The sequence below is a fragment of the Mauremys mutica genome, chromosome 9 (assembly GCF_020497125.1).
Source record: "Mauremys mutica isolate MM-2020 ecotype Southern chromosome 9, ASM2049712v1, whole genome shotgun sequence".
NCBI classification, from domain to species: Eukaryota; Metazoa; Chordata; order Testudines; family Geoemydidae; genus Mauremys; species Mauremys mutica.
This window is the reverse complement of record NC_059080.1, coordinates 87,650,344-87,677,135: the sequence shown is the minus strand read 5'-3', so window position 1 is coordinate 87,677,135 and position 26,792 is coordinate 87,650,344. Positions and strand designations below refer to the sequence as shown.

General features: G+C 41.7%; 1 protein-coding gene across 1 annotated transcript in view; it reads left to right on the top strand.

Annotated features, from left to right (window-relative positions):
- Window positions 1–26,792, top strand: part of WDR49 (WD repeat domain 49) — a 65,384-nt gene that overhangs the window by 26,406 nt on the left and 12,186 nt on the right. The window contains exons 7-15 of the mRNA XM_045030956.1: window positions 93–241; window positions 2,980–3,213; window positions 11,171–11,335; window positions 15,092–15,207; window positions 21,147–21,277; window positions 23,272–23,370; window positions 24,875–25,033; window positions 25,958–26,145; window positions 26,565–26,762. Coding sequence (XP_044886891.1) covers window positions 93–241; window positions 2,980–3,213; window positions 11,171–11,335; window positions 15,092–15,207; window positions 21,147–21,277; window positions 23,272–23,370; window positions 24,875–25,033; window positions 25,958–26,145; window positions 26,565–26,762 — 1,439 coding nt within the window. The remainder of the gene's footprint in view (window positions 1–92; window positions 242–2,979; window positions 3,214–11,170; window positions 11,336–15,091; window positions 15,208–21,146; window positions 21,278–23,271; window positions 23,371–24,874; window positions 25,034–25,957; window positions 26,146–26,564; window positions 26,763–26,792) is intronic.

Genomic DNA, 26,792 nt, shown 5'->3' with positions numbered 1-26,792 from the left:
GAGATGGCTGTTTCTTTATTATTAATTAAAATAAAATCCCCTTTCAAGAGTACTTTTAGTTTTAATCTATTTTGCTTTGTGCTTGTGAACAGCTACTGCTGGCATCAATCACCGAGTTTGCCTCTGGAACCCCTACGTCACCTCGAAACCTGCTGGAGTTCTTCAAGGCCATTCAGCCAGTGTAATAGCTGTTCAGTTCATTACTGAACGAAAACAGCTTTTCAGCTTCTCAAAGGACAAGGTAAATATAGAAACTGCCTACCAGGCCCGATCCCGCAGTCCCTGCATTGGCAAACAGAATTGGATCCGCAAAATGCACCAGCAGCTCCCATTGTGACATGATTAAATTTTCGAAAAAACCAACATGTGAGAATCTGGCCATTTGTTTTGGTGCCTAGTTGAGAGCTGAGCTCTTCTGAAAATATGACCCCAGTTGTGGACGCTAAACTTTCTTGAAAATATGGTCCATGGTGTGTCTCAGTGCTGGTCTCCACTAGAAAATTAGGTCGAACCAGCTATGTCATTTAAGGGTGCAAAAAACCCACACTCCTGAGTGAGGTAGTTAAGCTGATCTAAACCCCCATGTAGACAGCGCTGGGTCAAAGGATGAATTCTTATGTCAACCTAGCTACCGTCTCTGAGGGAGGCGGATTACCTATGCCAATGGGACGTAGTGTCTGTGCTCTCAGGAAGGTGGATTGCCTAGCCCATCTGTGTAAGTCGTGTCTATGCTAAAGCACTACAGCAGCAGAGCTGCAGCTGTGACACTGTAGTGTTTTAAATTTAGACAGGCCTTAGTTCATTTTCACACTCAACATTTCTCTAATGCTAATTTGAGATTGTGATCCAGGTTTGTCATTATAAAGGCAAGAAAGGATCAAAACCTAAGCAGAACAAGCAGGGGCTGCTCTATGTATTTTGCCGCCCCAAGCATGGCAGGCAGGCTGCCTTCGGCAGCTTGCCCGCGGGAGGTCCCCGATCCCGCGGCTTCGGCGTACCCACCGCCGAATTGCTGCCGAATCAGTGGGACCGGCGGACCTCCTGCAGGCAAGCCGCTGAAGGCTGCCTGACTGCTGCCCTCGCAGGGACCGCCAGGGCGCCCCCCATGGCTTGCCGCCACTGGCACACGCTTGGAGTGCTGGTGCTTGGAGCCGCTCCTGGAACAAGTGAGGCCAGCACCAATATTAAACACCACGGTATCTCTTTCAATTGCCGTATTAAAATTGTGTTTTCTTTTTAATTGCTAAACCATTATGCTATACACAGAGCAGTGCGTGTTGTTCTTGGCATTAGTATGAATCTATTTCACTCTGACGAATGCATGGTAATCTGAGTCTCTATGTCTATATAATAAACAACAAGCCCGCTCTGCTACCAAGAGCACTTTCTGATTTACTGCCAGCAGAAACCACAACAAACTTCTGCCATCCGATGTTATGTGGCATGAGAGATAACATTCACCATTTTAAAAGGCAGAATTTTGACAGCACAAGAGAAATTCTGAGTCACTGATTGCACCCATGTTTTGTAATGGATAATTCATGGAGATAGTGGGCTTGTTTTAAACCAGCACAAAAGTCACATGTGTTAACACTTGAATCAATGTATTGCTTGTGAATTGAGATGTGTTCACAGACCTGGAGACAGAAGCTCCATATCCATAGAACAGATTCAGTATGGGAATACTCAGGATTCCAACTAGGACTGGGTCAAGATGGCAGCCTTCCAGGCCCTATCGCTCCATGGCTACTCATTCTCTCCCCAGTGAGCTTGTTTCTTGCTTGTCTCAGTATTATCTACGTGATGCTTTTGGCTACCCAACCCACTCTCTGGTAGTGTTCCGGGATTTGCCACACTGCTGTGACCACATTTAAATAACTGAGTCACCCAATGCTTGGGTTTTTGAAATAGATGAGACCTGCTGTATGCGAAGACCTGTAGGCTCAATGAGTTTGGATGTACGTCTAATGACCATCGCTCTGGAGAGGGGCTTTAACTTAGCACATTAGCACATTTGTTAGTCTTTGCTTCTGGTGAGAAACCCAGTGCAAAAAAGAGAGCCAGGTTAGTGAGGCACACCAGGGCAAGTGCATTGGCAATGCTGTTTGAAGAAGCTTGCATAGCAACTACTTCTCCGCATCCACTTGCTGATATATTTCTGCATTATGCTTTCAAAAAAGCTAAAAAATAGCTCCCTTTTATTCTCCTCTAGAACGGGCCATTGCTTATTAGCTATAGCTGTTGTATATTTATAATGAGCCTTTACAGTCTACCAAGTAAATAATGGCATAAAAGTTACCTTTTTATTTATATACACAACAGACCATTTGCCATTAAGCTGTTAGTCTCCTGTGTCAACACTCATACCGTTCTATGAGAGAGATTTTTATTTTAACTGTTCCTACCCTGCCTTAGTGGATGCAAAGCTCATATATAACACTTCCAACCCCCTGGGAACACTAGCAAAATATAGGCACAACAAGGTTGATGTTTCAACCTTGTTCTGACTATTCTGACTCACTAATTGTTTTTCTAAGGGTAACTGCCAGAGGCTTTTAGACAACAGTGGCTCTGATTCTTCTCTCAACTGCACCAGTATAAACCAGGAAACCAATGGCGTTACAGTGATGTAAAACCTTGGACAAGTCACTGTTTCCACTCCACCCTTTCTCTGTCTTGTCTGCTAACCTGAAAACTCCTCAGCACAGAGGTTGCCTCATGCGTTTGTACAATGGCTGGCACAACAGGGCCCTGACCTTGGTTATAATACAAATAACAATAAAACAAAATATGCACGGACAACCCTTTGTAAAATAAACTGAACAAAGATGGTTTCTTTCATCTTGTATTTGGTGGTAGATGTTAATAAGGCAAATGAAGCAAGCCAGAGCTATCACTGCAATAACTAATGATTGCAATGTATTCTGAAGCAAAAAAAAATGGAGATAATGTGTGATTTCTTCATCATTATGTGCACAGGTGTTAAGGCTCTGGGATATTCAGCATCAGCTGTGCATCCAGAGGATTGCGGGCTCATTTCCAAAGAGTCTGGACTTCCAATCCACCCTTTATTTTAATGAAGCTCACGGACGGCTTTTTATCTCATTTAATAACCAGCTGATGTTACTGGAAATGAAGCAGGAAACCAGCAGAAAGGTCACAAGTCATGGGAAAGCAGTTACTTGTGTTCTTTACAATTCAGTCTTTAAGCAGGTAAAGGGGGGGGGAGGAAATAAAGAACCTTTCTGCATTTTCCTGATAAGGAACTTGAAAATGTGCATTACTACAAGGTGATTTTCTTAATCTGATTTCAGAAAGTTAAATTTCAGAGGGAGAGACCATTTACTTTTGGAAAGAAAATTATCTCATACTAAAGCATGCTAATTACAGTCTCTGTATGACTTTACTGCAAAGGACTGCGGGTATTCTAGTAACCCAACAGTTTAATTTAACTAGTAAACTACCTGCTTTCTTTAAACCTTCTATCATCTTTGAAAAGTGGTTTGGTTTCCAATAAAGGTTCAGTGTTAAAAAAGTGATATAAGAGATCAGTGTTACCAACATTTCTAAGAAACACAGATGATAAAAATAAAACCGCTATTGTGAGATGATCTAGGGTTATCTCTGGTGTAGGTTAGTCCTGGTATGACTGCTAATTGCAAATGAACTTGATTATAAAATTCCTCTTTATAGCCACCTTACAGTATCCCCGAGGATAGTTCTGAAATATGCATGAAATGTAATTAGTGAAGATTCATTTTCGCTAGAACATTTTACACAAGTGGCATACTGTGGCAGACCTGGATGTATTCATAATAAAATGATTCAGTTAAATGTAATACCACTTGGTATGCAGTGAGAGTGTTGTTTGTCTTCACAGTACTTTAATGATGCACTGCAGTCTTTGGTATCAGAGCACTACCTGCATCTCAATGAAGAGCCACAGTTACTATACAGGGAGATGTCTCTGTGATAGATTTTCCTGAGCTCTGCCCAACCAGCCTCTTTTATCTACAGATTGAGATTCAGCTAAAGCAAACCTCAGAGCACAGAGTGGTATGATATGGGGTATCAACAGATCATCATGGTTTTTGGTGGTGATTTGTTTGGTACAAATGAGCATTTAAAGCATGGTAGCAGTAGCCTGAGTGATTAAAAGAAAAAGGAAAAAAAAAGCAGCTTTCCTGCATGCGGTCAAAGAAACAACCCATGCTGTAAATTGAACAATAAAAAAAGCCCACTTTGGTGGAACAGACACTGAATTTACATTAAAAATAAATGTTTGCATTTGTTCAAGCTTTAGAAACCCACCCAGTCTAAGGGAATGTAGTTTATTATATTATCACTAGGGAAGTATTGCTGTATTCCTCTTCTGCTAGAAGCTTGCATGTTTAGGAAAAGCCCCTTTACATAGAATTACTTTTAAAAATGCCACTCATGGGGCCAAATTTGGTTGCAAAATCATTGTAGTTTATGCAGGTGACCAGTCTAATTTAGCTGCATTGGATAACTTATGGAGCACTTTAATTTTTTCATTGCAAAATATGGTGTGTGTTTAGATCAGCAAGACTAGTTTGTGAGATGGGTACTGAAGCATTCCTTCCAGGCACTAGGAGTTAAAGGGAAGCAGGATAACCAATTATGGCCTGACTCTGCGATCTGTAGTATGGAAGTGGACTGTGGTACAGATGTGAAGCCCCGCTGAAGTCAGTGGGGCTTCATGTGGATGAGGCAGCCTTCTAGGCACTGTGAATTGCAGGATTGAGATTTTAAGGTAGTGGAAGCCCCTGTCACATCTTCTTGTGCTGTAATCCATTCAGATCTCACAAGCCAAACATGACTGGACTGGGTCAGCAGAATTTGGCTGGGCCAGGAAGGAATAGTCTCAGTGGCTGGTCCTTGAACCAGTACTGAAGCAATGCCTCAGCTTGGAGTTAGGATGAAATGTGCTGCTAAAGGTGCTTTGCTTTAAGATGTGAAACTGATGTCCTGACCTCTTGTAATCACTGGAGAGCTTGTGGTGCTTTTTGAAAGGGTAGGGTTTTTAGGCTGGGTGTCCTGGCCAGATTCCAACTCTGCTCATTGCATTCTACCTACCTAAATCCCTCTTGCATTTCCACTTGGCTGACATAGTCTTCATTTCATTCATTAAACAGTTGTGCATTGTGACTGTGTGTTGTTAAAGAGGGGTCATGTTTTCACCCTTGAGGTAGCTGCATTTCATTGAGGAATGATAGGATGCTTGTACCTTTTGTGTTTAAGTTTCCAAAACCATTTAGGACATGGTAAAATATTATAATATAGATTTTTATTATTAATAAAAATACTGATTAGCCAGGGCCCTAGCAGAGCTTGTGTCCCATGACATCGCTAGAGTGGCTGATCTGCATACCAGCTGCACTGGCTCTGGTGAAAGGGAGTGTCTTGGAATTCTCTGTACTAAGCATTGGACAAGCCAGGGAATCAGAGGTGGGTGAGTGGGTCTCAGAGAGAGAGAGAAAGGAGGCATTAGAAAAGGATAGATAGAAACTGGTAGAAGGATTCAAGAAGAGAAAGGCAAGGCCAGAAAAGGTGGGAGGAATGAAATAATGTGAGGTGAGGTTCCATGAGAAAAGGCAGGTGGAGGAAGAGAGAAATCCCTGTTCTAACAAAGGGCTTGGTAAAGGACTTCAGGAGTCTTTGTATTTCCCTGTTGAAGATCACAGTTCCCGGGCCCAGCTGCTAACCAAGTCACAGTATATGAATCCACCACCCATCCTTAGGGTGCATGTTTTTGAAAGAAGCATTATGAAGTGCCGGAGGCTGTGCTAATGAGCAGCACATGTTTTCAGTTAAATTATTGATTTTAAAGGCTTCTGTGAGCCATGAGAAAGGGAGACAGAAGAAAAGGGAGATGCATTCCTTAAAGTTGCAGGCATTCTGGGGAGCTTATGTCTAAGGGATAAAAGTGTGGCTCATATGTACGATCACTTTGGCACTGGTAATAATACTTGATACATCATAGTTTTGGAGCACAGAACCACCCTTAATCCTCATAACAACCCTCTGAGGTAGGTAATCTACTTTCCCTCTAAGTGTATCTAATTCCAAAATAATTATTACAAATGAAATACCAATGGCATAGACAGAGTGATGCAAAATGGTATATGCCAACCAGAAAGGGGTAGCAGTGTGGTTTAAATGGCTGGGTCACCAGTCTGGAACTCAGGCAGACCTAGGTTCTACTCCTAGTTCTGCCATGGACCTGCTGAGAGATCTTGGGCAACTTTGTGTTTTTGTTGTAAAGCTTGTCTACACAACAAGTTACTGTGCAGTAAGCCAGGGTGTGAATCTACAGTGCACCAGATTGTCCTGCAGTGACATCCTGTCTGGATGCTGCTATAATGCAGTGACAGTCCCAGAGGAGGTCTTGGATTACTATGCTTTCAAAAAGTGGTAGTAAAGAGTCATTTGGGACAGTGAGGGAGACAACACAAGCATGAGAATGACTCCTGGGGGTTAGAGCTCTCACCCAGGATCCAGTCTCCCTGCTCCAATGACTCTTTAATTATTTAACCAGAGTCCAACAAGTTCAATGGGAGAGACTAAGGGAGCTCCACATCAAACTATACCATATCCCAGTGGGTAGAGTGCTGCCTGGTAGATCAGGGGTGGGCAAATGTTTTGGCCTGAGGGCGACATCTGGGTATGGAAATTGTATGATGGGCCATGAATGCTCATGAAATTGTCTGTTGGGGTGCAGGAGGAGGTGAGGGCTCCTGCTGGGGGTGCAGGCTCCGGAGTGAGGCCAGAAATGAGGAGTTCAAGGTTCTGGAGAGGGGTGGGGGTAATAAAAGGAGATATACCAATCTCCTAGAACTGGAAGGGACCTTGAAAGGTCATTGAGTCCAGCCCCCTGCCTTCACTAGCAGGACCAATTTTTTGCCCCAGATCCCTAAGTGGCCTCCTCAAGGATTGAACTCACAACCCTGGGTTTAGCAGGCCAATGCTCAAACCACTGAGCTATCCCTCCCCCCCTATGGGTTGGGGTGTGTGGGGGGTGAGGGGTCCAGACGAGGGTGCAGGATCTGGGGATGAGGGGTTGAGGGTGCTCGGGTCTGGGGATGAGGGGTTCGGAGGGTGGGAGGGGGATCAGGGCTGGGGCAGGGTGTTGGGGCATGGGATGGGGTCGGGAGTGCAGGCTCCGGGCAGTGCTTACTTCAAGCAGCTCCCAGAAGCAGTGGCATGTCTCCCCTATGACTCCTAAGCAGAGGTGCGGACAGGCAGCTTTGCGCACTGCCCTGTCCGCGGGTGCCGCCCCTGCAGCTCCCATTGGCTGCAGTTCCCAACCAATGGGAGCTGCGGGGGCGGCACTTGGGGCTGGGGCAGTGTGCGGAGCCCTCTGGATGCTTCTATGTGTAAGAGTCGGAGGGAGAACATGCCACTGCTTCCGAGAGCAACGTGGAGTGGGGCAAGCCCCAGACCTTGCTCCCCAGTGGGAGCTCAAGGGCCAGATTAAAACATCTGGAGGGCCAGATGCGGCTCATGGGCTGTAGTTTGCCCACCCTGTGTTAGATCCTAATTCAAATCTCTTTGCTCCCTTGGTGGAAGCGAGACTTGAGCCAGGGTTGCCCTACATCCCAGGGGAGTACCCTAACGACTAGGCTAAAATTATGATGGAATTCTTCCTCCTGCTCCTCACATCTTGCTAAAATGGCTTAGGCACCTAACTCCAAAGAGGGTTGCCAGCTGTGAATCACAAGCACAGCTAGGCACATCCCTGCAGCCTGGACTTACGTACCTGTCTCCATGAGAGGGGTGGCACTTAGCATGCACCACTCTGGTTGGCATCTTCCATTGACTAGCTTAGGCAGCTCTCTGCTTCGCAGGCCGGCTTTAGTTCATTGAAGACTATGGCACCTATGTCTCCCCCTTCATTGTACAGGAGCTTAGGCATCTAACACAGTCTTTGTGGATTGCAGTGATTTTCCAGGGGCTCAGTGTCACAACATCTAACTCCTTTTGTGCATTCAGGTTTTAGTCTTTCTGTGTCTCAGTTCCTCATCTGTAAAATGGGGATAATATCACAGCCCCACCTCCTAGGAGTGTTGGAAGGATAAATGTTACAGATTGCGAGATGCCTGGATATTATAGTAATGGGGGCCATATAAAGTACCTTAGATAGAGCACGAGATTGGGAAACTTGGGATTCCTCAGTTTTAACCCTAGCTCTGCTATTGCCTGGCTCTGTAACCTTGTCACAGTGCCTTAGTCCTCAAGTAGTTTCTAATGAACTCCTTAAACTCAAGTATCAGAGGGGTAGCCGTGTTAGTCTGGATCTGTAAAAGCAGCAAAGAATCCTGTGGTACCTTATAGACTAACAGATGTTTTGGAGCATGAGCTTTCGTGGGTGAATACCCACTTTGTCGGATGCAACTCAATAGGTCTAACAACACTCATGGATTCACGGTCAAACTGATATAGAAATAAACACCTTTTGGCTGAGAACACATCTGAGGCCTGCATTCATGCTATGGTTTCATAGTCTTATGTTCTGTATTATTTTAACACCTATATACAGAGAAGTAGCCAAAAAAGTTCACTGTGCTTAGTAGTTACTAGCATACTAGCAAAACCTGTCAGTGCTAATGTTGGTAGCACAATCCATAACATTTCCCTGAGATCAAGTTCAAGTGGCCAGCCTGTGCATCGGTATTTGGCTAGGTATTTATAGTTTGCTAATTACTTAAAATAAATAAAACTAATTGGAGATGGACTAAAACCAAAGACTTTAGTCCAAAGCACCTTGTGCTTTTGGAAGAGCTAGGAAATGGGGGCGTCAAATTCAAATCACTGGATTGAAACCCATCTATACCATTCTGGTTCTTGGTGAGATCGTAAACAGGATGGCCCTGCTTGAAGGTTCTGATTGACCTTTGCTGTGAGAAATTGGCGGTAGTCATTCTCCCAAGGATGAGATGAAACTCTTCTGAGATCAAGTGATTCTGTTAGTTTTCTCTAATTTAGGGATGAAATCTCACAAGAACATCTCATGAGAGTTTGACCTCTGATCCCTGGCCTTGATTCTGTCTTGAACTATGACTGCTTAGCACTCATCCAGAGTCTCACTTCCTTTGGTCATCTCTAATATTAATATAATATTTTCAGTGTGTACGGTGTCCTTCATCAGATAAACTCAGTGCACTAAGGAGGCCTCATGAGGTAAGTAGGTATTATTAACTCCATCCTACAGATGGGGAAAACTGACACACAGAAGTTGCGGGACTCCCCCAAAATCATACAGTAAGGCAGAGGCAGTCAGCAACAGAATTTACATTTCTTGACTCCCACGCCTGTCTTAACGGCTAGACAACGCTGTCTTGTCTCACACTCCTTATTTAAATGATCTAGGACTCCTTAGATAATAGAGTAAGAGTTTAGAATAACATAGGCAAATTGCAGAATTTATATTCAAAGCAGACTTGGTTATAATTAGAGTTCAATTTGGGTTTCCTTTGGGTGGTGCTTTTAAGGACATGAGCAACATAGCTAATTTAACACAATACGTTTGCAGTATATTGCTTCTCAACGAGAAAGCCTCATTTAATTACTAAAATTTGAAGGGAAGCCTCCTTATTTCAGTGGCTTTATAGTCCTTTTCTTTTTTTAAACAATCAAGGGAGTCCATTGTTTGTTTATTTTTCCAGGAACTAATAAAAAAAACCTGTCATTGGAATAATTCCATAATGGTTTAAGGTCAGAGAACATGAGCTGTGCAGAAGCTGTACTTCATTGTGTTTGTGGTCAGAGGTATTATGAATAAAGATAAGTGGTTGGGATGATTTACTTGGTGTTGGTCCTGCTTTGAGCAGGGAATTGGACTAGATGACCTCCTGAGGTCTCTTCCAAGCTAATATTCTATTGTATATAAAATTTCCACATACATATTGGGCACATGTCTTTGAACTTCTTGAAATGTGAATTGCATCATCAACAAAATTTGATTTTGTTAAGATTGCTGAGAACTCATTGATTAGCATTTTCTGGGGGAGGAATTGGATTCCTTCCTAGCAGAAATAGCCAACTATCTTTTTGAGCATCTGATTTTAACTAGGAGGAAAAGTATTTTGAAAAGAGTGAAGAACGACTAAATCTCAGCAATTATTGTGTATTAATTGACACGTGGAAGGGATTAAATAAAAGCATGTGTATAGTGAGTGGGTGCCATTTAAAAATTCACCACTTGGCAACAGTTGCCATGCTTGACTGAGATATCACTGTTATTTCCTATGGTAAGAATAGAGATATAACAGTGATACCAGTGTGGTGACTGTTGATGAACCTTAACCTCTTTAATGATGACCATCAAAGGAAAATAATAATAATTAAAAAAAGTAAATCCCAGAATGCTTTTTTTTCAGGCAAAACTCCCATTGACTTCAGTGGGAATCTTGCTTGAATTAGGACTGAGGTAAGGACTGAAGATTTCACCCAGTAGTAAATATACAGCAAATGGAAGTAAGAGTGAGTGCATCTCTTTTGAGCAATTTAACACACCACATGCCAAAAAAGAAATAACCATAATCTGTTCAAATGGACTTTTTCCTAATTTATAATGTCTGGTCTCACTACTGAATTCTAAATTGAGGCTAATGTATGCTGAGAGCTTCCCTAAACTATTTCCCTTTCCAGAAATGTAGTTTTAAAGATCCATTACTCTATGGATCAGTTCTCTGAAATAAGCAGGGAAGATTTATCTGACCACTTAGTACAAAGCATTCGGTTGAGCATGCCTGCAAGATTCCAAGCTGAAGGGCTGTGGACATGTTTCATCCCTGCTGAGAACATTTCTAGTTCCCGCATGTAACTTGGGATATTGTCTCTTGAGGGAGCTGGTCACCTGTCTTCTGTGCTGAAGGATAATAGGGAGTAAATTATTGCTCTTTGGCTAATTGGAATTAGCTGTGGATACAGGTTTTACAAGGAACAGACCTGCCCATAAACTTTGATTGTGGGGAATGATAAAGCTTGTAATGAGATGAAAGGGAAAAGATGGGGAAAATCAATGCAAAAATTATCTGATTTGCATTTCAGATGTTGCTAATTATGTAAGTGCAGTGGACATATGTATGAGATTATTGTTTTATATACAGATTTTAAATTCCATCTCAATTTCTGCTTTTCCCTCCAGGTAATCAGCTCAGATACAGGATCTACTGTTACCTTCTGGCTGATAGACACTGGGCAGAAAATCAACCAGTTTACTGGTTGCCATGGCAATGCTGAGATCAGCACTATGACACTGGATGCAACTGAGACAAGGCTTTTAACTGGGAGCACAGATGGAACAGTAAAGGTGTGAGGGGAAAACATTTCAAACTATTTGCTTCCATTGCAGTCTTTTCCACAATGTGCCAAAACACTCAGTTACTAAACAATGGCTGGTTTTTCCATTGGCCTTGTTAAAAAGGAGATGGGATCAACTCAGCAACTAGAGGCTGAAATCCTAACACTGCTGGGAAAACGCAGTTAAATTTAATTGCCTGTCTAACACTTTGGAGACACACAGTGCTTTACGGAACACTTCCTTCTTTGTTACCTCCCTTCCTTCCTTCCAAGTAGTTTCATTACAGTCTATGACTCTATACAGCACATGGCCCTTATTGCCTTAATCACCAGACAATCATTTCCGTTGCTTTTCTTGGAGCACTCACTTGCCATTACACAAGGGCATATTATCATGGTAGCCAATGCGTGACTGTAAAACAACTATTTTGAAATGGTGGCTAGGTTAGTTAAAACACTAGCCTTTCACCCCTGGGCAAATCAATTCAAATCTTGGTTTATTGAAAGGTAAAATGAATGTTAAATCTTCTTAATCATCTCAGTGAGAATTTGACCACATCACAAAACCACCATAAAATTTAATAACTTGTGCTTTAGTTTCTACTAAAGAGAGATTCTTGTGCTTAATACCAAGGGCGTATGCTGTTAAGATCAGGATATAGGTGTATTGACAGAACACTGGCCAACATTATGACAGGTTTTAAGCCAGTGCTGTTAGTCTTTCACTTTAATGCACACTAAATTCACGCCATTTAAAAATCTTAATAGGTTTGCCAATCAGATTTCTGTCTCTTCCTATTTTATTGGCTGAAGTTGCTGAAAATCACCAACCTGAGAGACCATTTCCCCAGACTTGGCTAATTTTGACATAACTAGTCAGACGTAGCTATTTATTATATTATGGTAGCTCCTAGAGGTCTCAACTGAGATTAGGGCCTTGTTGTGCTAGGCACTGGGCAAACATAACTATGAAAGGACCCTGCTCTGGAGAGCTTACAGTCTAAACAGAGAAGACAAAGAGTGTGGGAGGGAAAACAGAAAAGTGACGTAACAAAGATAGCACAGAAGTTCAGTGGGAGAGTTGGCAATAGAATTCAGGTCTCCTGAGTCTCAGGCCAGTGCCCTATCCTCTGTGCCATGCTTCTTAATTTGTGTCTGTGGTAGAGATGGGCCTGAGTCATAAAGTTCAGATCCAAATCCAATGTTTAGATTTCTGTCCCATTATAGAGATAAGACAAAGCCACCAATTCTGGAATCTGGACCAAACTCTGCCAAAATCTGGCAGTTGGGGAGAGGGGTGCGGAATTTGCATCCATTATTCGAGTTTTTGCCCATCTCAGATATCATTCAAGGTATTTTTGGCAGTTGAGCATCTCCCAAAAAAACCTTTCTGGATAACAAGACAAAATGTCCTCTATTGCTTCGTCTTGTTACTTCCTTGACTGCCCGGGTTCTAATGTGAGAAGATCAAGATTAATAAACACATTCTTAAACACCAGAGTCTGTGCTGAAATTTGGGACTGTACTGAGTTATACTGTTGGCATTGGCTGATTAGAAGTGGCCTGCCTTAAATGCTGCCCAAGGAGCACTCTGCTATTTCCAAGCAGTGGAAATCCTAAGGACAAAACATTCAATATCCAGGAGGTGGGAGGGAAAAGTGATGGCTTCAATTCATGTCAAAATACCCATCCTAAGGGCTTGTCTGAATACAAAAGCTGTACCGTGTTATGTATACTAGCATAGTTAAAGTAACACAACCAGCCCAATGCATGTGTGTGGGACTTATACCAGCATAAAGGGGGTTTATACCAGTATAGTTTATTCCTATATGGTAGGCAGAATAAGCTATACCAGTACAGGCACTTTTATACCAGTATAATTGTGTCCCCACTTGTTTTACCAGTGTAACTATTTCAGTAAAAAAACCCACATTCTAAACAGTGTGTAGCTCAGGCCTTAGTCAAAGAACAAACTGAAGAAAATCTGCAATTAGGATGTAGACAGAGTCTTGAGCTAGTGTCAGGAAGCGCAGGGTAAGTCTGTCCAGCAGTAATACTACAGGATGGCAATGTCTTATTTCAGTATTTCATACTGTCAGTACAATTTGAAGAGGAAGCTTCCCAAACCTCATTCTTATGAAAAAATTACTTCAGTGCCTTTGCAATGGACTCTTACGAATATAAAACACACATCTATGTAAGAAGGTGGAATACCAACTTGTGAAATGAATGTATTGTGTTTAAAGGGCAAATACATTTTATTTCAAATCACTACATACATACATTATTGCTGTATCCAGTAGATTTATACGTAAAATGAGCCGTTTGAGCAATATTTTCCCAAATCATATGTCTTTTTAAATGTTATTTTAATTTACAGGAGCCCATGAACTGTAAATTAATTAATAACAAGCTGAAGCACATACCTGGGTGAGTGGCATAAACAGAGCTTATTGCCTTGTGTATAGGATGACTATAAATTGGTGAAAACGTGAGTGAATTATGGAGGTCAACTCAAATGGGTGCAAGAAAGCCCTTAACACCACTCCAGAGAATTTATTAGAAATTAGAACTATTTGTCTCCCTTCACCTGTAAAGATGTTTCCTCACTACTGGGAGTCCAACTGAGCAAATTTCAATGTGACAGGAAAAGTAGGACTCATGGTCTAGTGCTTAAGATACTGGACTTGAGAAATCTCCATTTAATTCCTTGGGTAAGTTATTCAATGACTCTGTGTCTTGGTTTCCCATTTGGAAACTCGCTTGCCCTTTGTCTCTTCTAGGCAGGTTGTGAGCTCTTTGTCTGTCTTTGTACAGCACCTAGCACAATGGGGCCTAGGATCTCTAGGTCCTAATATAATATAAATAAAATTAATTTTTAGATGGCTTAAAATGTATCCAAAATAGCTTTTCTCTAAATGAGACTGTCATGATTATAAGGTTCAGTCTTGCAACTGGCTACGTTTAAAAGGTCAGACCTGCAAAACGTCACTGGTCCAAGACACAAACATGTCAATTCAAGATCTTGGACCAGCATAACGGTTTTTTGTTTTGTTTTGTTTTTTACGAATTCTTCACTGTGGGGTAGGGAAAAGTCTTTTATGGTAGGTAAATGATTCTTATTTTAAAGAAGAAACTGTCAGAAAGATATTCAAATTGCTGGCATATTAGTAGAGTCCCAGCAAAGATTGCTTAGCAGTGAACAGGTGAGGCAGTCAAAGGTGCAAAATAAATGCACTTTTGCATATGGTTTCAAGGGGTTCCCTGGATAAAGAAGCTGTCACATGTAGGTCATCACAGAGTGTGTTTATGTGCATGTGAGAGAGGCGGCGGGCAGGGTCGGGGAAGGCAGGCACTGAATGGACAATCAGACTTGGATTCCATTCCTGGCTCTGCCACAGCATTCTATTCCTGCCGTGTTGTTTGTGCTTGGACAAGTCATTTCATCTGTCTCTCAATTTTTCCATCTATAGAAGGGGGAAAATATTTGCCTCCTTTTTTACAGTATCTTGATATCTGTAGATGAAAAGTGCTATACAAAAGCTATGGAGAGGCATTATTATTATTTGTTTACTATTCAATCCTATGAGCCTGATTCTGATGAACACTGAATTGTCTTCAATACAGTTACCTCTGAGTTACGTCAGGGTATGAGGCAAATCCTATCCAACAGATTTATTTCTTCATTGATCCTTAAATTGCCAGATGATTTTCTGCTTTGCGTATACCGAGAGGTTATGGATAACTTATTTATTTTTAATTGAAGATTTGGGATTTCAATGGACACTGTTACCATAAACTCAATGTTGGAAGAGACCGAGCAGTTGACATCTCCCAGATCATGGTAATAAAGAGGACTATCTTAGTTACAGGCTGGGACAGGTACTGTATATATTATTAAAAAATGCAGGAAGAAATACATTCTTAAAATGTACTCTTTGCCTCAGTTTCTGGAGATAAAATCTATCAAAGTCTAATTTTTTTCCAAGCACAGTAACTCACTGAGTAATTGGCAACTCAGTTCAGGAAAAGATTTAGATCTGGCTGCACATCAGTGGAGAAAAAGTGTGTTGCTTAAAAGATACAGCACAGCTGGAGAAATTACTTGCTCTCTCCTGCAAACTAGGGTCCCAATCCTGCAGTGGCATTGCAATGATGGATCTCTAGAAGCCAAGCTGAATCCCATTTGGAATCTAAGTCCACATTGAAACCATTGTAAAATTAGTGCCTAAAGCACGTAATTACCACAGGTTTAGCCTTGCTTGGCCTTATAAAGCATTATTCCCTTTGCTTTTTGCTAATGGAAAAATATTCTTTAATGTTGCTTGAGCTTCTGGAGGAATAAAAAGTAAATCAAAGACATTCTTTTTTCTGCATCCAGACAGTATACAGATGCTACATTATACATTTATAGAGCAGTTGTTCACTGTAAAATTATGCTAATGGGGTGGGAATAGGATGGGATAAATTGCTTTTGTATCTTTGTGTCAATCCCTTTGAAACTCTGAGAACCAAATATATTTTTCTGACTTTTAACAGCTATAGAATCAGAAAGAAAACCCCCACTAATGACCATGAACATGTCATAGACAGAAGCAATGTTCTGAAAAAAAGGAGAAAAAGTGTCTCTTAATATCAAGACTGCTCACTGCATGTGTTCTGAGGCTCTGTCTAGAAACATAAATTTACCGTATAAAGATGGCTGCTGCTTACATATGCTAGCAAAGCAATCATTGCTCATTAGTGACTCAAATTCACTTCATTACTCTGAATTGCAGTGATATTCATAGCGAACTACAGAGAAGTAAATGAGTTGAGTGCACTGGTGGTATTGCATCATTTTCATTTGATGACTAGCTGTCCCCACTTGGTTCATGGCAAGCAGGCAAATATTCAGCCTTGTTACCTGAGATCTCCAGAGCCTAATGCTTCTCCTGGTTATTAGGCTTTCCCCTTGCTCTAAATGAGCAGCATCCTTTCAGCATCTCTTTCAGAATGGGCTGTCCTGTGCCCATGCTTCTGAGGCAACGGGAGCATAAGCAGGTACTGCTAGGGACAGAGTGTTGGTTTCCTTCTCTCAGGAATGTCTAAGGCAGTGGTCTCTAACCTTTTTACAGACAAGATCACTTTTTGAATTTAAGTGCAACCCAGGATCTACCCCGCCCCTTCCCTGAGGCCCTGCCCCTTCCCTGAGGCCCCACCCCGCTCACTCCATCCCCACTCCCTCCATCGCTCACTCTCCCCCACCCTCAGTCACTTTCACCTGGCTGAGGCAGGGGGTTGGGGTGTGGGAGGGGCTCTGGGCTGAGGCTGAGGGGTTTGGAGTGTGGGAGGAGCAGGGGGTTGGGGTGCAGGAGGGAGTGAGGGGTGCAAGCTCTGGGAGGGAGTTTGGGTGCAGGAGGGGGCTCCAGGCTGGGGCTGAGTGTTGGGGTGCAGGACGGGGTGCAGGGTGTGGGCCCTGAAAGGGCATTTGGGTGCAGGAGGGGGCTCTGGACCGGGGCAGAGTGTTGGGAAGCAGGAGGGTTTACGGGGTGCTGGCTCTGGGAGGGGGCTCAGTGCTGGGGGTTGGGGTGTGAGAGGGGTGTGGAATCCTGCCGGCCGCTATTTACCTCCGGTGGCTCCCAGCCGGCGGCACAGCAGGGATAAGGCAGGCTCCCTGCCTGCCCTGGCCCCATGTTGCTCCTGGAAGCAGCCAACCCGCCCCTGCAGCCCTTGGGAGGGGGCACATGGCTCTGTGAATTGACTCTCTGTGCAGGCACTGCCCCTGAAGCTTCCATTGGCCACAGTTCCCCAGTGCTTGCAGGCAGGAGTGGTGCGTGGAGACCTCTGCTCCCACCCCTGGGGCCTCAGGGGTATGATGGCCGCTTCTGGGAGCGGTGCGGAGCCAGGGCAGGCAGGGAGTCTTCCTTAGCCCCACTGCACTGCTGGACTTTTAGCGGCCGGAGATTGCGATCAACTGGTTGGAGACCACTCATCTAAGGGCTTGTCTTCAGTACCAGGGTAAGTCGACCTAAGTTACGCTACTCCAGCTATGTGAATAATGTAGCTGGAGTCAACATAGCTTAGGTCAACTTACCCCGGTGTCTTCACTGTGCTGTGTTGACAGGAGACGCTCTCCTGTCAACTTCATAGAGTCATAGGACTGGAAAGGACATCGAGAGGTCATCTAGTCCTGTCCCCTGCACTTATGCAGGACTAAGTATTATCTAGGCTATTCCTGACAGGTGTTTGTCTAACCTGCTCTTAAAAATCTCCGGTGATGGAGATTCCACAACCTCCCTAGGCAATTTATTCCAGTGCTTAACCTCCTGGACAGTTAGGAAGTTTTCCTAATGTCCAACCTAAACCTCCCTTGCTGCAATTTAAGCATATTGCTTCTTGTCCTATCCTCAGAGGTTAAGAAGAACAATTCTTCTCCCTCCTCCTTGTAACAACCTCTTATGTACTTGGAAACTGTTATCATATTCCCTCTGTCTTCTCTTTTCCAGCCTAAGCAAACCCAATTTTTTCAATCTTCCCTCATAGGTCATGTTTTCTAGACCTTTAATCATTTTTGTTGCTTTTCTCTGGACGTTCTCCAATTTGTCCACCTCTTTCCTGAAATGTGGCACCTAGAATTGGACTGCCTAACCAGTGCAGAGTAGAGCAGAATTACTTCTTGTATCTTACTTATAACACTCCCGCTAATACATCCCAGAATTATGTTCATTTTTTTTTCAACAGTGTTAGTGTTGACTCATATTTAGCTAGTGGTCCACTATGCCTCCCAGATAAACTCCCTTCCTAGGCAGTCATTTCCCATTTTGTATGTGTGCAACTGATTGTTCCTTCCTAAATGGAGCACTTTGCTTTCATCCTTATTGAATTTCATCCTATTTACTTCAGACCGTTTGTCCAGATCATTTTGAATTTTAATCCTATCCGCCAAAGCACTTTCAACCCCTCCCACCTTGGTATTGTCCACAACTTTTTAAGTGTACTCTCTATGCCATTATCTAAATCATTGATGAAGATATTGAACAGAACCAGACCCAGAACTGATCCCTGCAGGACCCCACTTGTTATGCTTTTCCAGCATGACTGAACCACTTTCTTTGGAATGGTTTTCCAACCAGTTTTGCACCCACCTTATAGTAGCTCCATCTAGGTTGCATTTCCCTAGTTTGTTTATGAGGAGGTGATGCAAGACAGTATCAAAAGCTCTACTAAAGTCAAAATATACCACATCTACTGCTTCCCCCCATCCACAAAGCTTGTTACACTGTCAAAGAAAGCTATCAGGTCGGTTTGATATGATTTGTTTTTGACAAATCCATGTTGCTTATCACCTTATCTTCTAGATGTTTGCAAACTGATTGCTTAATTATTTGCTCCATTATCTTTCCGGGTACAGAAATTAAGCTGATTGGTCTGTAATTCCCTGGGTTGTCCTTATTTCCATTTTTATAGATTGGCAGTATATTTGCTCTTTTACAGTCTTCTGGAATCTCTCCCATCTTCCATGATTTTTCAAAGGTAATTGCTAATGGCTCACATATCTCCTCAGTCAGCTCCTTGAGTATTCTAGAATGCATTTCATCAGGCCCTGGTGACTTACCTTACTCTTCTCGGAGAGGCGAAGTCCTAGGGTTGACCAGAGAGCGCTCTAACATCAATTTAACGGGTCTTCACTAGACCTGCTAAATCGACCCCTGCTGCATCAATTGCAGCAGCGTCAATCTCCCCATACTGAAAACCAGCCTCTAGTGGCAAATTTTCTTCAACAGTAGCCAATGATACCAGCACTCTTAAATAGACCATATTTTATTTGGTATTGAAAATAGACAATCAGTGTAAATCAACTTATGCAGAATAAAACAAGTTGGAACTGGATGCTATGCAAAGCCTCATTCAGTGAGGATAAATCCTGTTGTTACAATCTATAAATTAGACATGACTAAAAGACTTGCACTTCAGCAAAGGTTGCATGGCCTTTTCCCAGCAGCCTGTTGAAAGTCCATCACTTTAGACCAAGACAAAGACACTGACCTGAAACTAACAAGGTAAGTCGATCTAAGTTACGTTAGTTAAATTATGTAAGTTATGTAACTTAAATTGATGTGGCTTAGATTGATTTACAGCAGTGTCTATACTATGCTGTGTCGATGGGAGACGCTCTCCATCAACATAACTTCTCCCTGTCGGGGAGGAGGAGTACTGACGTTGATGGGAGAGTGCTCTCCTATCAACTTATCGTGTCTTAACCAGACCCGTTAAATTGATGCTGCTGCATTGATCACAGCGGCACCGATTTTGCCAATCGTAAAACAAGCCTTTTTTCTGATTGTCCTTCCAGAAAGTGATGATCAGGTATTTGTTACTACTCCTGCCCCCACACTCCACTTCTGGTAGGTAGAGATTAACTGAATTATATATATCACATTTCCTCTCACCGATCTTTTTGGGAATGATTGCTTATCTTCAAAGACAATCCATATGCCATCACCCCTCTCATAGACAAGGCAGAGGTGCTAAGTTTACGCAATGGATTTCATCCAACTGTGATGCGTTGGAGGAAGAACTTTTGTTAGCTGCTTCAATTTGTTCCCTGCCAGACTGTGGGTAAATAGAAGCTGGCGATTTGGACCATGCTTATCACCTCCTGCCTGCTTCAAAGAACTCTGCATGGGTGCAGCCTTGTCCCCAGGGAAACCTCATTGGTTTTCATTAAGCTCTGTGTGAGTGCAGGGGTCTACCTGTGTGGAACCTTTTGGAGTGGGGCTGCAGGTGGTGAAAATGATGTGGTGGTATGAATCTTATGCCATTGTCTCACAGGTGGTATGATGTTGTACTAAATTTATCTTAAGCTACAGCCAACCGGCCAAGAGAAACTGACACCATCAAAAACTTTTTTACTCTAGAAGTCATAACTCCAGTACAGTTCTCTGTCACAAACCATCATCTTTATATCAGTGGGTCAGATGCCTGATCTGTTGATCTAAGTGAAATGGATTTAGTGGTGGCCTTCTTACACTCTATTAAATAACAGTCTCTAATTTAAAGCCAACACATGCCATTAAGAAGAGTGTTTGCTCTGTCACTGGGAAGGAGAAGTGAATGATAATTTTGATGTTCTACATCAGTTAATCTGAAGTACATTGGTCATTAAGACTAGTGACCACACACAAATCAAGAAATGCTGGATTTTGCATTATTGCAAATAGTGACACTTCATGTGGTGCTGACCACAATGGAATCAATGGGGAAATTCTCACTGACTTCAGTGGAAGCAGGGCTGATTCCTTCATTTTTGATATGGACATCAGTTTTGCTTAGTTTTTGCTGCATCCCCAACTGGAAGATGTGGAAGTGAAATTCTTACTGTGAAAGATTTTGAGTACAGTCTTGAGAAAGAAGATGACATCCCATGTGTTTTGGAGTTTTTGACACATGGAATGTCAAAATCTGCAGGTTTATTTTATTGTATTTTCCACACTTTCTAGAATCAGTAAAATGTTTCATAATGTCTCAGCTCTGGTTAGTGTATATATCCCCTTAATACTAATGCTGCAGGGAACAGTTTGTTATGATGGGGACAGATTCAGCATTTTGTGTTGGCAAAGTGATAGAACAATAGCTGCTAAAAGTATCATGCTTGGATTGTAACACAGAAGAATTTCAGTGGCAAAGGAAAGCAAAAGGACAGAGCTTTTAAATTTTACCACTCAAGATTATTAGAGTAAATGATTATATTTAAAAGATACCAATGACATTTTTTGAAGTGGTCAAATATGACTAGGTTCACTTATGCTTTTCTTTTGTTTCTATGTCTCTTTTATTAGAATAATTACTGTCTTCCGACTGAGCAACTTGACTCAGTATTTTGTTCTGCCTGCAGAATGGAAAGGAGGAGTGCAGCATCAAGATGACATCCTATGTGCTGCATTTTTACCTCCACATACTCTAGTTACAGGTAACCTAATATTTATTGCCTAATATATCATCCAGGAATTGGGATTTAGGGACATCATTATTATGCAAGGCCGACTCTGTTACTGCATGGGCTGGCATAGCTAATATGCTGCTGGCTGAGGTACATAACTTACAAGATGTGAACAAATTAGAACTTCTTACGGAGACAGGAAAAGCACACTTTTGGTTCTCTTCTGTTTTATGCTAATGAATTTCAATTTGCTTCAATGGGGTTACATCAGACTCTCATTGGAGAAAAGGACAGGGAAGTCCACCCCATATTTTTCATATCTGAACAGAATGATTAAACCTAGATATTTTTCACGTACCAAAGCTTGAAAACATTTATAATAGGAGGCCCATTATCCTGGATTCAATGGGAATTCTATGGAGGTGGTGATTGGAGTTATCAGGACTTAAATAATAGAAAAAGATTGAGAATAAATGGTTCAGTTTACCAAAAATTACATACACTAGAATGTTGTGGGTCCTTTTTTTGAGGAGAGGGCACAGTTATAATAAATTTATTTAAATACGGTGGCATATAGACTTATTCTTCACTTGAATTCAGTGGAAATTTAATCAATTGTACTTTGTGGTTCAGGAACAGCCTGCTACTTACAAACAGCTAAAGGAGTTATTCCTCAACCCAGGTGGCTAGGGTTTGTGCTGAAGATCCCTGGTTTGATTGTTGCTGATCGTCATGGGAGGATGGAGAGAAGGATGCAGGGTTTGGCTCCTTTCGAATCTGGTGCTTGTGAAGGATACTGAATAGTTATCCCTGGTGACCTCTGTCCCTAGCATGGGCACTATCTGAGATGGCTAAAAAGTGTAAACTTTGTGATGTGGATTTCTTACTAGAGTAAAATTTGAGGCCATAAGCCACTAAATAATCCTCAGATAGTAAAATGCTTATTGCTACTAGATATAAGGCAGAACCTCAAGTCCAGGGGGAAGATGGTTTTATGCAAAGAGCTGAGAAAAGGCTCTGAATCAAACTTCTGAGTCCAAACCAATGGTTTGATTATCAGTTAGATAAAAAAACTGGGAGAGATTTATTTTTATTTTAGTTATTTATTTATTTATTTGGTTGGTTTGCATGTGGCAGAAATCTTGTAAGAGCAGCTAATTGTGTAATATTTAAGCCCAGGGTGCCTGACATATAATATCAGCTCTCAAGATTTTGGCATCTTCCAGTCTCAAACTGAATCCTAGCTCTAGTTTGGCTTTGAACCAGCCACTGCCCACGTTACTGTGGCTACGCGACTATTTTTAGAGCACTAGCTCCATGAGCAGCCAGCTCAGCTCCAAATGTAAATGTAGCTGTACAATGAGCTCATACAGATGCATCTCTGGTGACCACTTGTGAATTACCCCAGTGGAAATGAGAATAGCTTCAGGTCCAATGTATGGTAAACAGCTTAGTTTGTCAAATCAGGGCAAGTCTGACCTTATGTTTTGTTAAACTGAAAGCAAGAATTAGAACTTCAGCCATCATCCTCATTAGTCCTGCTGATGGCAGATAGATTCCAGCCATTAGTTGCTGAATCTACCCAAAATCACAGGGCTCCAGAGAATCATTTGTGCTGCTTATGTCTAAGGGTAGCTTTGGCTGAGGCCTGAGATCTGTTACTTTTTGTTTTGTGAATTGGTAGATTTTCAAAGCATTGTAGGGGATTTGGACACATTACAACTAATGGAAGATATGCATCTGAATCCACTAGACTGCTTAGAAAATCTGTCAATTTTTCCATGGCCTGTTTTTCTGTAAAACCAGAGAAATGTCCTCTTTACAGCAACCTTTGTAGGAGAGGATTAAACATCGAAAGGTTACAGATGCATGGGAATACAAGCCCTGCTAATCCTTGTCATATGACCTATCACGTAAAAAGTGAAAATATTGCTGTGTTGGCAATAAAATACTTCTGGCTGCCTGAAAGATCAAGATTGGCTAGTGAGTGTAACAATATGTTATCTTTTCTTTGTCCAATGCAGGGAGCTGTGGTGGTGAAATTGTTGTCTGGAATAATAGTACAGAAAATGCCTACCTTAAAATTTACCTGGATCCCCCAAAATCTCTGAAATCCAAATCAGGTGAGTGAGCATCTTATTGAAGCAGCACTGCTTTCAGGCTCTAGGCAAAACATACCTACTGTTTGCCTTATGCATATAATATTAAGTGTGCCACTAAATTACTGATAATTGAATGGAGATTAGGGGGTTTATTTATACCTTTGTCTTGTCAGAGTGACAGAAAGCAGCCTTGAGAGTGTACTTGCTTTATACACTTTAGTTTATTCTCTATACATCTCAAGGCTATTGCTTCTGTTTATTGTCACAGATCTACATCAGCATTTTTATATTATTACCTTCAGCAGGGAGCATTCCCTTAATTTTTGCCTTGTTCGGTGTTGGATAATAAATAATACCAACTGAACCTTGCAGAGGCTGCTACCCTTGAGGCTACCCAGAACCTGAAAACTTCACTGGGTTGATAGTCTGCACAGACTAGTGGCATAACATATATTAAGCACCATGCCAGTTGGAAATCTATAATTATTCCCCACTGTAATCCGTAGTACATTCTATGGCAGCGCACATCTGAGTATAAGGAAAATGGCTTGGAAAAAACCTTCTGAGGTTCTTATTTAGACTTCCTTAGGTTTCCTCCAAGTTTTGTGGGGGAATAAATACTGATTGATATATATCTATATCTATATCTCATGTCTTGAAATTCATTTCTTACTTGCACATATACTACTCAGCAGGAATATCTGGTGGACTGTCCCTTTATAATGAGCAAGACACTTCAGAGTGAGAATGCTTAAAATATTGTGAATACAGTAGATATGGCAAAGGAACTACCAGTCTATGAGCTTTCTGATCTTTAAAGGGTCTAAAATCCAGAGGAGCAGATCTTAAACTGTTGTAAATTGGCATAGCTGCGTTGAACCATGCTGATTTTAATCAGATAAAGATCTGGTCCAGGCAGTGCAGATCATATTACAGCTAAGTGACCCTTAATGGTCCTGCTGTTCAGTAAACATTCCGCAGAGATCATGGGTCGGATGTTCAGACAGTGTAAATTGGCACATCTGCACTGACATGAATAGAGCTATGTCATTTTATACTCTCTGAGGATCTGCCCCCCTGCCCCCCACCATAATTGGGGAAAGCTTCTCTTCAAATTGGTATTTGTTCATAGTATAAATTATGTACGCAACTCATTGATCCAGCTGCTGGCACTAGAAAATGAGCTAGTTAATATAGTTTGTGCTCATTAAAGAGGAGACTGGAAATCTCATAAAGCCAGAATCCACCATTTCTACTGCTGAGTAAAAACCTTATTCTGTGAATAGTGCTATTGAAATCCAAAGGGCAGCTTGCAGGATAAGATACTGCTCACCAAGAGTAAGGGTGGCAGAATTTGGCTCACATAAATAGTTTTAATAGCATGAACATCCAAAAGATTTAGCTTGAATTCATAAAGTAACAGATAAAAAAACCTTGAAAACAATCAGATGCCAAGTGTTTTTGACATGTCTACTTATACACATAAATCCCTTTTATTGACTATAATAGGGAACATCTCTTACAGATACTCTGTTACTACAGCAGCAACTTAGATCTGCTCGAAGAACGTCCTCTAGAAGACATACAATGTCTGTAGCTGACTTCTATGACACTGACACTGAGTGCAACAATGCTATTACTAAGCTTCTATTCCTAGAAGCTAGAAAGAATATTTCAGTGACAGGTACCGTAAAGTAATTTCTACACAGTTGAATCATGGCTCTGCTTACTTTGCCCATACTGAACAACAGTACTTGGAAAAGCTCATTATTTATAGTGATAACTGATTATTGCTTTCACAGTTTCCTTTCCTTCTTGCCCCTGAAAAAAGACCTTACAATACTTCTCCTATAGCATGTTAGAATATTTTTCAAACAATGTTCTTTTGTTTTGCATCCATTCTCATTGTCATCTGAATTAATTTGCCCCAAACTCATATTGACAGTAAATTTAAATAATCCAGCAGAACTGGTCTGTATCTGAAGCCTGTCTACATACAGAGATCCAAACTGTGTATTGATTTATAACCCCTGCAGTTCCACTTAAATCAATGAGCTTGCATGGGATGCAAGTCATGGCAGAATTTGGTTTCACACTGATATATGCAGCTCTGCCTTTAAGAACATGAATTATAACGTCTGCTGCTTTAATCAGGCATTTTCTAAGTCAACATTGGAAAGCATCTGCAGACTGATCTGAAACTATCTGGAAATCTGTTATTAAAAGCACTATTTAGGGTTTTTATTTTCTGTATCTATAAAATAAATTGATTGACCAGGGTTCCTTTTGAAAGAAAGGTAAAGAAAACTAGTTACATAAGGATTACAGTGTATCATAATATTCATGGAAAAAGGTTAACAACAGGTCTCTAAAAAGTGTTTTTAGTACTAGACTTTGTTTTGTTGGTATTGCTCTGAACTGCATACCTCAAATATCTATTCAGTAAAAGATATTTCATGTGACTGGAATTTACTGTGCCAAGGTGCTCTGCACAATATTAAAACAGTGACAAAAATAAAAATACAGGTTCATGTATAACAGAGAATTGCTTGTAATAATGAAAACTGATGATTCTTTCTGCTTATTCAGCCACATTTCTGTGTTTTAGGTGGAGCAAATTTAGTGTCATGTGGAGGTGCTGGCTATGTTAGGTTTTGGAATACCTCGAAAAGCCAGCTCATGGCAGAGTTTGAAGCCCACAGTAGAGCTGGATCCATTATCATGACCATTGATAAAATGAGTCAATACCTCATAACGGGGGATCTAGCTGGATGGGTGAAAATATGGAATATACAGGTACAAGGAAAATATTTGACTCTCTTTTTGTATTTCTCATGTGCCCAGTTTGTCGGGATACATGCAAATAAGTTGGGTTTTACCTGTTTTCTAACAAAGGAAAAAGATTGACCAACATTTTCAAACTTGGGGCCTAAAGTCAGTGGGAGTCTTTCCACTGATTTCAGTGGGTGCTGGATCAGACCCTGGGGTGCCTATAGCCATGCACCTAATACAAAGCCTGACTGTCAGAAGTGTCACATTTTTTCTTTAAAACCCAGGGAGAAGAAAATCTTAAAGAGATTTGCTCCCATCTTTCCTTCAAGGGCAGGGTTTGCCCCTCCATCTATCACACACAGCAAGCTGTGGAGCCTGCTCAGAAGATCTCCAGATCCAAAATATCCCCCTTCCTCAGATAACTGCCATTTCCTTTTCACCAGGACTACTGCCTTGGTTCCAGTGAGAACAAGGTAACCCAGCCACCTCCCCTGATAAGATCGTTTCAGCCACACGATGACTGTGTTACTTATCTGGAGACCTGTGTGCGAAGCAGTTGCCTGCTCATCCTCTCCTCCTCTTCAGACTGCAGTGTTGTTCTTAGTGATGTGCATGGTACAACAATTGGAATATTTGGCCAGGTAGAAACACTTCTCTTAGGAACTCGTATG